Source organism: Drosophila elegans, unplaced genomic scaffold, assembly GCF_018152505.1.
Source record: "Drosophila elegans isolate 14027-0461.03 unplaced genomic scaffold, ASM1815250v1 contig_814, whole genome shotgun sequence".
Lineage (NCBI taxonomy): Eukaryota > Metazoa > Arthropoda > Insecta > Diptera > Drosophilidae > Drosophila > Drosophila elegans.
The window spans coordinates 14370839-14384415 of NW_024546167.1; the positions used below are offsets into that span (position 1 = coordinate 14370839).

The window sequence follows — 13577 nt, forward strand, 5'->3', positions numbered from 1 at the left end:
AGCTTCTCTTTGGGCTCTCTCTGGGCCAACAACTCGCTCCCTCTCTCTTGGCGTCTTTCTCGAGCTTGAGTTGTGAGTTTTGAGTCTTGAGTTTTCGAGGGGAGAAAGTAAAAACGATGCGACTGGCGTACACTCAACTACACAGCATGGGACAGGGCCAATATCAAACCAATACCGACCAGACAAAAAAAAAAAACAGAAGAAGAAAAATATGAAAAGACCCACAAAAATCAGGCCAAAAACTCACGCTTTTGTTTCGACTGCGGTCAGAGGCTCTTTTTTTAACACCTTTTGTCTGCACTTTTGATTTCAAATCGCATCTTGTGAAAGGAGTCACGCGCTTTGTAATTTGCACAAGAAGCAAAAACAAAAGTTCCCCCCAAAAAGAAGAAATAAAACCTGAGTGAAGAGGCAAATATTTATTGCTGGCAAAGAGTCGAGATGAAACAAGTTTCATCTCATTGTGGGACGAGTCTCGAGTCTGGGGTCTCCTGCTGTGATGTAAGCTTAGACATTCCCATCCATAGACCTCTGGGTGCCGATTCCAGTCTAAGATTCAGATTCAGATTCAGTTGCAGAGGCAGCTGCAAAGGTCTCGCCATTGGGCAATCCGGCTCATTTAGAAATCGAATGCAATCCATCGGCGGTAGGGCATCCCCGGCGATGGCCAGGCACCAAAAAAGGTGACTTGGCCAAGTTAATTGTTTGGCCAAACAATTCGGTTAGTGGCCAGGTGCTAAAATGCCAAGCAAATACCGCCGACAGGTGGCGCATGTCCAGCAGCCATAAATTGAGCACCTAAATGTCATCAAAAAAGAAGGCTTCGCCCCGAAAAAGTGAATACATATATCAATAAAAGGGTGACACTTGAATTGCTAATTGAAATCAGCCAAAAACACTTAGACCTTCAAACGAATTTGATACAATTTTCGGTGCAGAGAAATTTGCATTAATGCAATCGACGCACGTGAAGTTTCAAGCCGAAAATCTACCCTGTTACCCAATAATTTGAAATGCGTCACAGTTAAGCCTAATTTGAAATTCTGTTGAATATTATCAGCATCTTTGTTTCACCGGTCGTATTTTACTAAGCAGCAGTTCCCCAACATTGTGATCATCTTAGTCACCTTAAGCATTAATCAGGTCTCCTTTAATTATCAAACTTTATTTAATGTGTTTTAATGTTCTATAATATTTGTGAAATACAACACAGTTATTAACTTTACATTGAACTATTAAAGCTAAAAGCTAATTATAAAATATTGGTATGACAATATTCAGTAGTAATTGTATTAACAAAATTTTTTATAATACTAATTATATCGTTGAAAGCAAGTTTTTTTTAAAAATAATAAGTTTATATGTAGCCAGCGAATTTAAAATTTCCGTATACTTATTTACAATTACATAGGTCAATAATTATAAATAAATTCCCACACTCGTTAACCCAAATTGTGTACAACTACAAACCTGTGTAAAATATCTTCCCAAAATTGTAAACAACTCAAAAACACCGTAGAGTCAACATGTTCCCTTGTAGAAAGTGCATTCTGACATGAGTCCCCACCTTTTCGTGTTCAGTTTCGAATAATTTCATCATTAAACCCACGAAGAAAAGAGTGTTGTGTTGAATTTGCTCAGCCCGCAGGCATGCAGGTCAATGTATTTATCGAGAGCTTGGAGAAGCGCATTTCGATTTGCATAATCTCGCATTAGCTGACATTATGTTTTCCTCATTTCAATGATGATGATGATAGACAACCTTAACTTTCCAATCAATCAGCGCACGGGAGCCGAATGCACGGCGACAAATGCTACGACATTTTACAGATCTGCAGCCGGTGTCGTTAGTTTGTTGCTATTTTGTTGCTGTTTGCTATTTTACTGCTGCTGTTTACCCTTTGATGTCGCTTCATGGCTAATGGACGCCCCTCACATGACCTTGCGATGGGGCCTTAATTTGTCACCTCAGTTGACCAAAACAAAAACTGAGCTTAAATTACATTTAAACGACCATTTCAGCGGCCGCTGGCTTAATTACAATAGATGTGTCCACAAAACTTAAACCCAACTCACAGAGAGGCATCTCTGTGGAGATGTTTCTCTAAAAAAACGAAATACAAAGCAAAAATTGGCATCACAAGATGGCATCACGTGCTTGATGCTAATCTTTTGATTTTAACGAACTGTGTGGTTTGCCCTCTGCAACTTGGCCGCAGCATATAGTAGTAGTAACAGGAACCAAGCCACAAAGCTCTAACTAAAGAAAACATCGAAAAGTTGTTTGCTTGGTTATGTTTTTGTTTTTTTTTTTTATTTTTTGCTTAGACGCCGTTGTTTTTTTGGTCAGACTCATGTGATCTGTACGACGCTATCGTCGACTGGCGACGATTTTTTTGGTTAACAATAATTAATAAATGCAATGGCGGGGCATAAGTTATATTACTTTCGTTTTTTGGTCAAACACTTGCTAATTGTCTACACGGATGTTGGGTTTTATACGACGCATTTGACCCCTTAAAAAATCCTTTATTCAGATTTATAAGTAACTCAAATTAAGGGGAATTTGTAAGCCGGTTCTATTTGTAAGTGCTGGGCGCCAAAGTTACGAACTTGAAAAGGGGAATTGTTTAAATCGGTTTTAGTATCAGAAGAGCCTCTCATGTCATAGAGCGGCCGTTGGCCAAACTTCAGCCTCGAGAATATCGTGTGCCTGGCACTAAATCGATCTTTTTACTGCTCTTCAAATGGCGTCAAGATCTGCCAAGTATCGAGGTCCGGTTTAACGCATTACGTAAAAGAGCCGCACACAGAAAAATAAATAAATATCGATTTAATGATATTTGAAAAAAATTTATATACAAAATGAGAAAAAAAAGAGTAAAAATTCCGTTAGTCAAAAATAATAAAAACAATAAGAAGAAGCTGCCTCCAAAAAGTCGCTCAAGTGTTGGACATGTTGTTCACGTTATGTCAAACTAATTTCAATAACTGAGAGATGGGGCGAAAGGGCCGATCGGTAATTTATGTGTCGTTAAAATTCAAATTCAAAATTTATAATCGGCGAACAGAAGACAAACGGCAGCGGGAATAGCAATTAAAGATGCCTACACAGACTGGGTAGCCTTAGTTCAACCGGTTCCTCTTTATCAGCAATAAAATATTCGCACTTTAACCCTCCACAAGGTGGCCACGCAGTGAAAGTATTAAAGACCATAAATAAACTTTGAAATAGAATGTGCAGCAGTTGTTTACAAGTGTGCTTTTAAAATATGAGAGCTAGAATATAATTGTTTTTTTTTATTTAGCTAATTCGAGGTATAAATTAAATAAAAAAATGTATTTCTGTACTACAAATTAATCAGTCTATTTGGCTTGTTCTTGACACAGAAATATATTATTTTATCAAATTTGTTTTTTTGTATGGTGCCAGTTTTTGCATGCAAATAAAGTCCTTCTCTGAAATCTCTTGTCTAACTATTTTGATGTCTTTGTTCTTCACTTCAGCTTCAATTGCTGCATCATTGCTTTGTATAATCCAAACAAACGTGCTTTGTGTGGGTGTTTTATGAGATTCAAGAATGTCTATAACTTCGTGATTGTTGATTGAGCCGGCAACAAACAAAACACTTTTAACTAAGAGGAATTTATTGGCATTTTTTCATTGTTTTGATTTAAGCTATTTCCCCATTTCAGTTAATTAATTAAGTAAAAATTTATGATTGAATTGTAATTGTAATTGTGAATTAAGTTAACGTGCCCTTATTTAAAAGATGAACTTGAATTACTTGAAGTAAATATATTCGTGTTGAAGTAAGTATATTCGCGTTGTAAAAATTGGACAAGCTCACAATTTTGCCTATCAAATTCCTTGGCCGTCAAATTTCAAACGACTGTGAAATATTTGTAGTCAGTTTGTAAGAAATTGTTTAAGTAAATATCATTAAATCTATATTTTATACGATTCCGCACATTTAATGCGGATTCAGTAACGGGTTTCTCAAAGTCGGGAAACTTACGAGACTTTCTTGAGATTACTGTTGCGTATACGCCATGTAAACTGTAAACACTTCTAATTAGATCTGCCCTAAAAAGTATGCAACAGATTTTTAATACTTGTGTTTTTCAAAAACCATCAAAAGTAGGCAATTATTTTAGATGAGAAGAAAGCAAACAGAAAATTGTGGAATATTTTGCGGTCAATAAATTTTCATAGTATGAAAACAAAATAACATTAATAACTAAGTAAAATATTAAAAGACATGTATTTAATTTTTAGCTAGTATTATTTATTTAAGCCCTCCTGAGTTCATTGTGGTTAAGCTATGGTTTTTAAAATATTTACATTTTAAATTGCTATTAATATGGAGTAGATTAAAAATCTAAATATATATCCCAAACACGAATAGCTAATTTTTAGTTAGTATTATTTATTTAAACCCGCTTGAGTTCATTGTGGTTGAGCTCTGATTTTTAAAATATTTACATTTTAAATTGCTATTAATATATCACACTTAATTTGTTTTGCGACTAGTCAAGGGATGTGTCGTTTCCTACAATCGCTTTTTGCTCTCGTTCAGTTTGTCAGCGGCCTGCCCTTTGAGCCACCACTGGTGGACCCTCCTGATCATCCGCCAAGGCAGCCAGATGGCGAGGAATGCGCCCAGCAGCACACATCCCAGGACGTCGAGCAGCAGATACTGATGCAGGGGAATGAAGGCGCCCTGCGACTTCAGATGCCTGGCACCGCGATGCCGGATGGTGTACTCGATCCAGAAGGTGGCCTCATCCAGCGGATGTATGGGATTATCGCGGAAACGCTCCGAGACCTGCAAAGCACTGCGTTTGTACTGCGGATCTCTGATCAGCGTCTCGATATTGCGCACCAGATCATCGGTGGTGAGTTTGGAGAACACCAGAGATCGTGCATAACCCTCCCGCACCGATTTGATGGTGTTCCGATGCTGATCGCCATACAGGGGTATGCACAGCATCGGCACGCCCCAGTAAATGCCCTCCTGGGTACCGAAAATGCCACCGTGGGTGATGAAGAGCTTCACATTCGGATGGGCCAATATGTCGTTCTGGGGCATCCACTTCTTGATCATCACATTCGAGGGCAAATCACCTATGGAATCGTTCTCAAACTTCCATATCACTTGCTGCTTAAGCTGACCGAAGGCCTTGAGAATCAGAGCCGTTTTCTCCGGCGGCAGATCGGTGCTCTTCACATAGGAGCCCATACTGAAGTAGACCACCCCGTTTGTGGCATTATCCAGGAAGCTCTGAAGGTCAGCGGGCAACTTCTTGGGTTTCTGAATGTGCGCTCCACCCACATCGATAAGTCCTGGCATACTGGGTCTCGGAAGATCTATGCTACGATGGGCATTGATCAGGACAAGTGAGATATTACGCTCTAGGTCAAGAACTTGCGGTAGTGGACCTTCAAGGTAAACAACAAATTTAATTTGGTGGTCTACAATATGATATATCCATCACTCACCATCAATAGATCCCTTGAAATACTTCTCTGCCAATTGCTGCATCTTGGGTAAGTAAACCCAACGCCTCATGACCGCATCATACAAAGACAAGTAGGCATTATAGGCACGCTGGCTGAAGGTCATGCGATCTGTATGCGACAACAGAAGATGGGGAATCAAGGACCAAGGAGTGAGGATGCCCATTGCATGGTCTATATTGTCAGCATAGCCCATGGTGCCAATGGTGACCACCGGACAATTAAACCGCTTGCCAAACATCAAAAAGGCCTCATGGAAAAACTGCTCCAATATGACCAGATCATAATGATCGTCCTTGCTCTCGATCAGTTTTTTCACTTTGGGATCTTTGAAAGCATGCTCCGTGGTCATGAGTCCAATGGTCCACCAAAGCTCCAGATTGTTGAAATCGCTTACAAACTGCATTGTGAAGATGTTTTCCTTTGGAACTAGATTCAATTACATTATTTATTTGTTATGTTATGTGGTTCAATAATATCCAACTCACAGTGTTTGGGGATATCAAAAGAAGGACTGATTATGATCTCCGTAAGATTCTCGTGGGGCTGCTTTGTGGGATGGTTATTGACACTGGTCACATGGTGTCCCTGACGAAGAAGATCTTTTTGGAAGTGCTCCAGCCAGAGCCAATGACTTGGGGCAGGAAAAGGTCCCATGAAGAGTATTCGATAGCCAGATCCAAATCCCGGCAGTCCAAACAGGAAGATCATCATCCAAAATTTCCACTGCAGCTGCATCTCCATCTGATGCGAAATCAACATTGACAATTAACAACCTCAATTAAATTGTCAGTCGAGTAGGGTTAAAGTCGCTTTATTAGCGTCAGATTAGCATTAGTTTATGTTCGCTATTTGATTTCGTTATTTGCATAAGGCAAAGTGGTTTTGCACTTACTAATTGAAAGTTATTGTGTTTTTAATTAGATTTCTAGTTTGTTGGATCTTCCAGCTGCAAAATGAATGGCTTGCACATGGATGAAAGGGAAATTATTACAAGTGATAATTAATTAAATTCAACACATTTAACACCCGCCAACGTTGATATGTTCTTTGTCTACTTTGCATAAGTAAATATTTAAATTATAATTTTATTAATCGGAAATCATATCTGATATACTACTTAGCTTTGATATAGCTTGTTAAGTGTTTTACAGATTCAGTCTATTAAATGAACACGCCTTTGGCTTTCTGACAGAGAATTAGATCTAATTGAAATGCAGCAAGGTAATTTCATCATTTTGAAATTAGCAATTAATATTTTAAGTAACCCAGACGGCATTCTTGTTGACTTACAAGCCTTGTATGGTAGCTCTCAGCTTATGGCCAACACACAGGTTTTTTTTTACTACCGCGTTTTAAAAAGACTTTCCAGACTGATTTTGTAATCTTTATATTTTCCCTTATCATTAATCAGGACTGGGTCCACATTTGTTAGCTTTAAAAAAAGATTTAACTATATCTGTCCCTGACTTATTTAGCTGGTTAAGCCCAAATGAAGTGTGGCTTAATTGGTTTTAAATTAGTGTTTCGACTCTTATTCACATTTAATTTGTTTATTACCCTGTCAAAGGGCATGCAAAATAATGCACAATTTTGTCAGTTAAATGAAATTTTTTTACTAATTCATTTTTTGTTTATAGTTAAAAAGTAGTTTATTTCCATAAAAAATTACAATTATTTATTTGTATCTTCTAATTACAAGAGAATAGCTTAGAGAAAAAACTGCAGGGCATTTAAAGATCTGCCTGCTACTTTTGCGGTGTAATTTCTTTACAACTTTTTGTTTAGGTTGATGATGTATAACAGGCAGCTAACTTAAATATGTACGAGTAAACATGCTACAAGTTGTTGTCATTGAGCCGTGCTGATAAATCGCATGTGGAAATAATTTTGTCATCGCAACTCGCATTGCAATTTACTGTTATACTTTTATAGCAAAATTGTATTTCCTTATATTAGCTAATAGCTACCGCACACAGTTGCATCTATGTGTAATTTAAGAGGTATTTCTAGCTTAAGTAGGGTTTTAGAGGCTTTGGTCAAGGTTGAAAGTTAAGGCATAATTGGTTTGTAATTTGTTTATTGCTTGCCAACGCTAATTGTTTATTTGTTGGGAATTAAAAACATTTTATTTTAATGATGTAAGTGCTGGGAAGTTGGGTAAGTCTTGTAACAGTTTTAGAGATTTGATCGATCGAAGTGCCGAAACAACTTTTATTTGAAAGTAAAAGTGATTTTTTGTGAGTGCGTTGAATGTGAAAGTATTTGCCGCTTTTGAAATAACTTTTTTATACAAATAAATAACAATAGTAATATAAAATTTGTTTAGAACCTTGACCTTACACATTGCATTAAAAGTTTTGCAATAAAAACTGGTTACTAATGTTTACTATTTAACGAATCAATTGCCACAATTAAAGATGTATAATTTAATCGATTAACAGTTTATAAAAAGTCTTTGTAACAAAAAAATTAAGTATAAGATATATAATTTTAAATAAGCTTTTTATATATATATATTACCTATCAATTTTTAAAGAGAACTATTTATAAATATAATTTCATTTAATTTAATAATTTATATATATATAATTATATTTTCCTTATTTTAAGAACTTTTTGAAAGAGATAGATTATATACATTTATATTACTTATTCTTCAAAAGATGTTTAAAAAATGTTTAATTTTCGTTTATGCGAATATATTATATATTATAATATATTATATTCCTGGTTAATTATTAACCTTTTATATATTGCGTTGACTTTGTCTCACAAAAATAGCTTTTGAATTTATTTGCGCAAACAAAATTAAATAAACGAAATTAACACGTTCCGAATTCAACGGCTATTTTGCGCGAATCGCGACCACTGGGCACCAAAGTGCAGTTATCACTGATACTCGGCGGCTCAGCCGAAGCCCCGAACACCTCAACTACATCAGCATTAGCCTCAGTCGAAGTCGAAGTCTCAGTCGACGCCAGCAGATATACACAAAGCATATAGAAGTACAAGCTTAACTGCATCTGTGGGGTTCGAGTGTTAATGCCGCCCTGGCATTAGAGGCAAAGATACAGAGGTAAATCAACCGGCGACGGCGACGCTCATTGTTTGCCTTAATCTTATTGTTTGATTGTTGCTTGTATGTGTGCTGTGATAATTGCAATACGGTTACAGATGATTGCAAGTGTTGCCAAAATAATTATAAGCTGTCAATTTCACCTTAATCCATACATTATTCATTCACATGTCGATCGTCAGATCAGAAATTGCAAGCATATCATTTTTACGGCGAAATAGACTTGGCCAATGAACTTTTGACAACAGGGCTTATAAATTAATTGGAGTGGGTATTTTGACAACAAACAACAACGAACCTGCTGAACAAGAATCTGGTCTTATCAACAAAACAAACAAATATAAAAAACAATGCTTTTGTTTTCAAATTTTAAATTAGCTAATCTGTATTTCTTACCCAAATACCCTTACTGAGTTCGACCATATCAAAAACCTAGTAAAATCATATTTCATAAGAAATCGCTTCAGGATACATTATTTTGAATAAATTACGAATTTCTAAATAAGAAAACTGCTTGCCTCGACAATGGAATTTCCATAGCCAATTATTTGCCGCATTTCCTTGTTCACCGGAATCAATACAATAAGTTTGACAAAAACGTGTTTCATTTGTAAACGGAAAGTAAAACCGACATTTTTCGTGTGGAAATTACATGTAGTATAACAAGTATAATACAAATGTATTTTGTGCATTCACCTTGGGAGCGGTCAAGTTCACTTCATGATAAGTCATATCATTAAATGATAAATAATTTTTGTTGACTTTTTATGGTTGGCAAACAAATGGTCAGGAGAAATGCAAAAATAACACAAATGTCATAAAAGCCCACTGAGAACATGCAACAAATTAAGGAAAAAGGGGAGGTAAGCAAAAGAAACAAACCCAAACGAACTTCAAAAGTCGGCTAAAAAAGGGCACACTCAACACAAGATGCCGAAACATTTCATTGAAAATTGGCACGCTTCATTGAAGCGAGTCACAAAAAGCTGGAACCGCACTCCAAACAGGGGCGGTGAGGCAAGGGGCGTGGCAGGGCGTGGGCGTGCTCACCCAAACCAGCGACGATGATGGACGACCATGCCTTAGGCGCTGTTTTGATGGCAACTCAAGACATGGCCAAGAACGGCACTTTTGAAGCATACGATCGCCCGGAAAGGCCACCAAAAAGAAAATTTTCATTCATAAGATCGCAGTGGACATGCCACAATGAAAATGAATGGCCTGTAACAAAAATGTCGGAGGAAAAGAGCGAGGAGAAATTGGTGGGAGAACAAACAGCTCATTAAAAAACAGACAAATAAAATTTATTTAATTTTTCAAATGAAAGATGTCTAACAAGCAGCTTAAAATGATTGAACAAATCCTGAACTATGTTTTTTTTAAACTACATTGTATTACATAGCAAAATATCTATGTAATTAAATTTGAATTTATATAGATTTAAAAAACGCCTTTCGACCAGTCTAGTTTTATTTCAATATTTATTTGAAATATGTATTTGAAGATACAAACAAAATGAATCAACCCTTAGCGACAATAACCAATGATTCACTCTGAATCATTTACGAGGTGCAAACGACAAATTGCCTTAAACACCAAACCCCTTATAAGATTGCTCTGATCAATGGAACCACAAACCATTTCGGACCCCAAAGCCCAGCCCAAATAAAAATTGACTAAAATGGGAATGAAACATAGAGCACTATTTGTTAGTTTGCGCCAATTTAATGTTTACTTTGCACTTCAGTCCACGGCCAAATTAGGGTAAATCAAACAAATACGCATGGAAGCGAGACCTTTTGTATCTCATGCTTCCATTAGTCTCTATCTATCAATCAATTAAGCCAACGTGCGCTTTTCCCAGGCGCGTTTTAGATAAAGACACCATCGAAACATATAATGGGAACCAAACCCCACGATGACACTGACAATTTTCCACTGAACGATGGCCTTTCGATTCCAACGCGTTGCGTTGCGCGGGGCAATTCAAAATTTCACCCAAATAGCAAACGTTGCGCATGATTAGTCGACGAATTGGATATCTTCGATCCGAACCCGCATCGGGAAAACTCGATGCCAGCAGTCAGCGGGTGGTCCGAAAGGCCCACGATGGCAGAAAATTGTTGAGACCTGAAGGGAGTGAATCTTGTTTTGGCAGCTGTCAATGTGTCAATATTAATTTAATATGTCGAAATCAGAATTCAGCACAATTTAAAATTGAGTTATAATGTGACACACGAGATGGTCTCGAAATATCTGGCACTTTAGGGGTTGTAAACTGAACTCAAGTGGTTGGGGAATCTGAATGGCCAACCCCGTAATCTCAAGTATTTTCTTGAATTTCTGGTAGCCTTAACCTCGACCAATTTGTTAATGAGCAAATTACATGGTCTTTGCATATACATTCAAAGTTCAGTACCTTAGCATAGCATAAACTATCAACCAGAACACTGGACACGCCCTTAAAGTGATTCACTGCCGGAGGAACTCCCCCACATTTACCAAGAATTTCTGGTGATAGGCAAACAACTATAAAAACTGTTGAGGCGTAAAAGGATGCACAGGCCCTTTTAGAATTTATTGTAATGGTAGGTGTACTTACCACTTCCTTTCAAGATAGCATTATCATGGTGCCCAAAGATTGGTGATCGTCCATGGTTGACTTGCTTTCTTAAGATGTTGTGTGAAATAAAATAGTAATCCCGTACTCAGATGTTTTTGAAGAGGTTTCGGAAGTATCTTAGAATTTTGGAATTTCTGGTTTTTATTTTATACTCAATAAAATATTGTAGATCTTGTATTAAAAAATAAAGAAACATAATTCGAGAGGAATATCTTTTCAAACTGAGCCTTTAATTTATAATTTATGGTGGCTAAAGGACATAATCCTATTACCAAATGTTCTTTCACATTACACGCTTCTTTGGGGTAGAATTTTGTTGAATAAACCCCAGATGGTGGCTCTTTATCTCTGAAAATAAAAACACAAATGTAACTATATGATTTATATAGTCTATGCAAATAGACCGAAATATGGCTGAGCCACTTGACAACCCTGTATGCAAACAGCACGTGTACATTTAAGTTTTCCTACCTCAAACATAATACTTTCGAAACATACATTTGACTCCATGTCTATCCCACTGGGACTTTATCGTCGAATTTAGTTTCGAATGTTTTTTGGGATTGCACCCAAGGCATTTTCAGCATTTCTCATTCTGTTTTCGATGGTGGTGCTCTGGCTTCCCTGGAGCAATTAGTAAGAGTGCAGTTTTATGTGTTTATTTTTACATATGCCACAGCTGTGTGGCCTAACCTAGATCCGTGTAGACGCTCTCGCAGGCACTCCTCCGGAACACTTTTCCCGAACACAAATTGTGCGTGATATGGAGTCGTTGCTGTCGCCGTTATCGGGAACAGCCCCTAAGGGTTTCCTTTCGCGCTGCACTCGTTCAGCCCTCAATGGGGGCGTGTAATCGAAGGCACACAGAGAGAAATTATTTGTGTTAAGTGCTTATTGATTCTGTTTTTTCATACAACTCAATTCAATACCATACAGCCTAAAGAAAGACAGTCAGAAATTATGTTTGATAGACATTTTTAAATTCGAATAATAAATAAGAGTACCTCTATTTATTTTAAACGGTAATTACTAGTAACTGCTAAATTACAGGGACTTAAACGCCGATAATCTTTGATCTGCGAAGATTTCAAGTTAGAGAATTGATTTAAGCTTTTCATTGCCCAGAAAACTTTTAAAACTTAAATGCATTCCAAGTTAAGTATATTTTTTATATTGCTCTTGTGGTTTGGCCATATCGATATACCAATATAGGCAGAAAGTTTTAATTGTTTTTGTATTAATTGATATTCAAAACAACATTTAATAGGTTACCTTTTTAACTTAGCTCTTTTTTGTCGGTGCAGATACTCCCGCCCGTGTGGCTTAGGAGTTTCCCTAGGTGTTTTTTTGTGATTTTATGCATTTAATAATATTAATGAGCTAACCGCGGCGAATTCTTCATTCAGAGCGCCTGATTTATGTGGCATCTGCTGTCAGTGGGAATTTCTGATGGCTGTCAGGGAGGTCGAATAATCGCTGGGTGCGGGTCGCTGGTCGCTGGTTTTTCGGTGTCAAAGGGTTCATTAGCACGCCAAAAGGATATTTACACAACAGGACAGACGAAGGGGAAAACAGCAAGCAGGAACCGTGTGACTTATGTAACTTAATAGGCTGATGAAAAATGGTTAAGAGATTTTTATCACTCGACATGCAGAGACAGCCAGAGGAAGGCAAACAACATGTGGCAGAGTCGGAGGCAAAGGCGATGCCCCAGCCAAATTGCAGCCACATGTGTGGGTGCACAGAAAAAAACCGCATTATCATAGTGAATCTGATATAATAAGATCATCATTTAGATTGAAAAAATCAAAATACAATTATTTTCTACTATATTTCCTATAAAAGTTATTGTTTTGCCAAATATTCTGTAATTTTTTTTCTGAAATTAAATCCATTTTTATATGAAATCCTTTATAATTTTTTTACAATTATGCATTTGTTTCCGATGTATGGGCCCCTGCCATCCACAATGAAGATGAAGATCATCAGAGAGCAACGGCAGCAGCGTCCAAGCACGGCTAAACAAATTGAAAAATTTCAAGTCCTCAGCCTCTTGGCGCTCGCAATTGCTCAATCCGCGTATTTTCGCGTGCTGCTCAGGAAAATGAAAATGAAAACACAAAATAAAAGGGGGAAAAGCGGAGAGCACCAAGCACTGAGAAAATGAACAGTCGAACAAACGAGTGTCATCAGCGGTGTCTCAGTGATGAGCAAAGAGTCTACCCAATTTGGTAAAGGGGTGAATGGATCTTCGGAGAATCATATAGTATAGAATTAATGATGCCGGCAGATCGGGGGCAGTGTACATTTTACCAGCTATGTATGATTCATTTGTAATACCAGGAATGGATGAC

General features: G+C 37.3%; 1 protein-coding gene across 1 annotated transcript; it reads right to left on the minus strand.

The window, feature by feature from the left end:
- Nucleotides 1–4410: 4410 nt before the first annotated feature.
- On the minus strand, nt 4411–8403 carry LOC108149563 (UDP-glucosyltransferase 2). Its single transcript, XM_017277201.2, has 4 exons — nt 8268–8403; nt 6010–6265; nt 5504–5950; nt 4411–5443 (listed from the first exon to the last, which is right to left on the minus strand). Exons 2-4 carry the CDS (start codon nt 6263–6265, stop codon nt 4554–4556), a joined length of 1593 nt encoding a protein of 530 aa, XP_017132690.1. The 5' UTR covers nt 8268–8403; the 3' UTR covers nt 4411–4553.
- Nucleotides 8404–13577: the final 5174 nt, after the last annotated feature.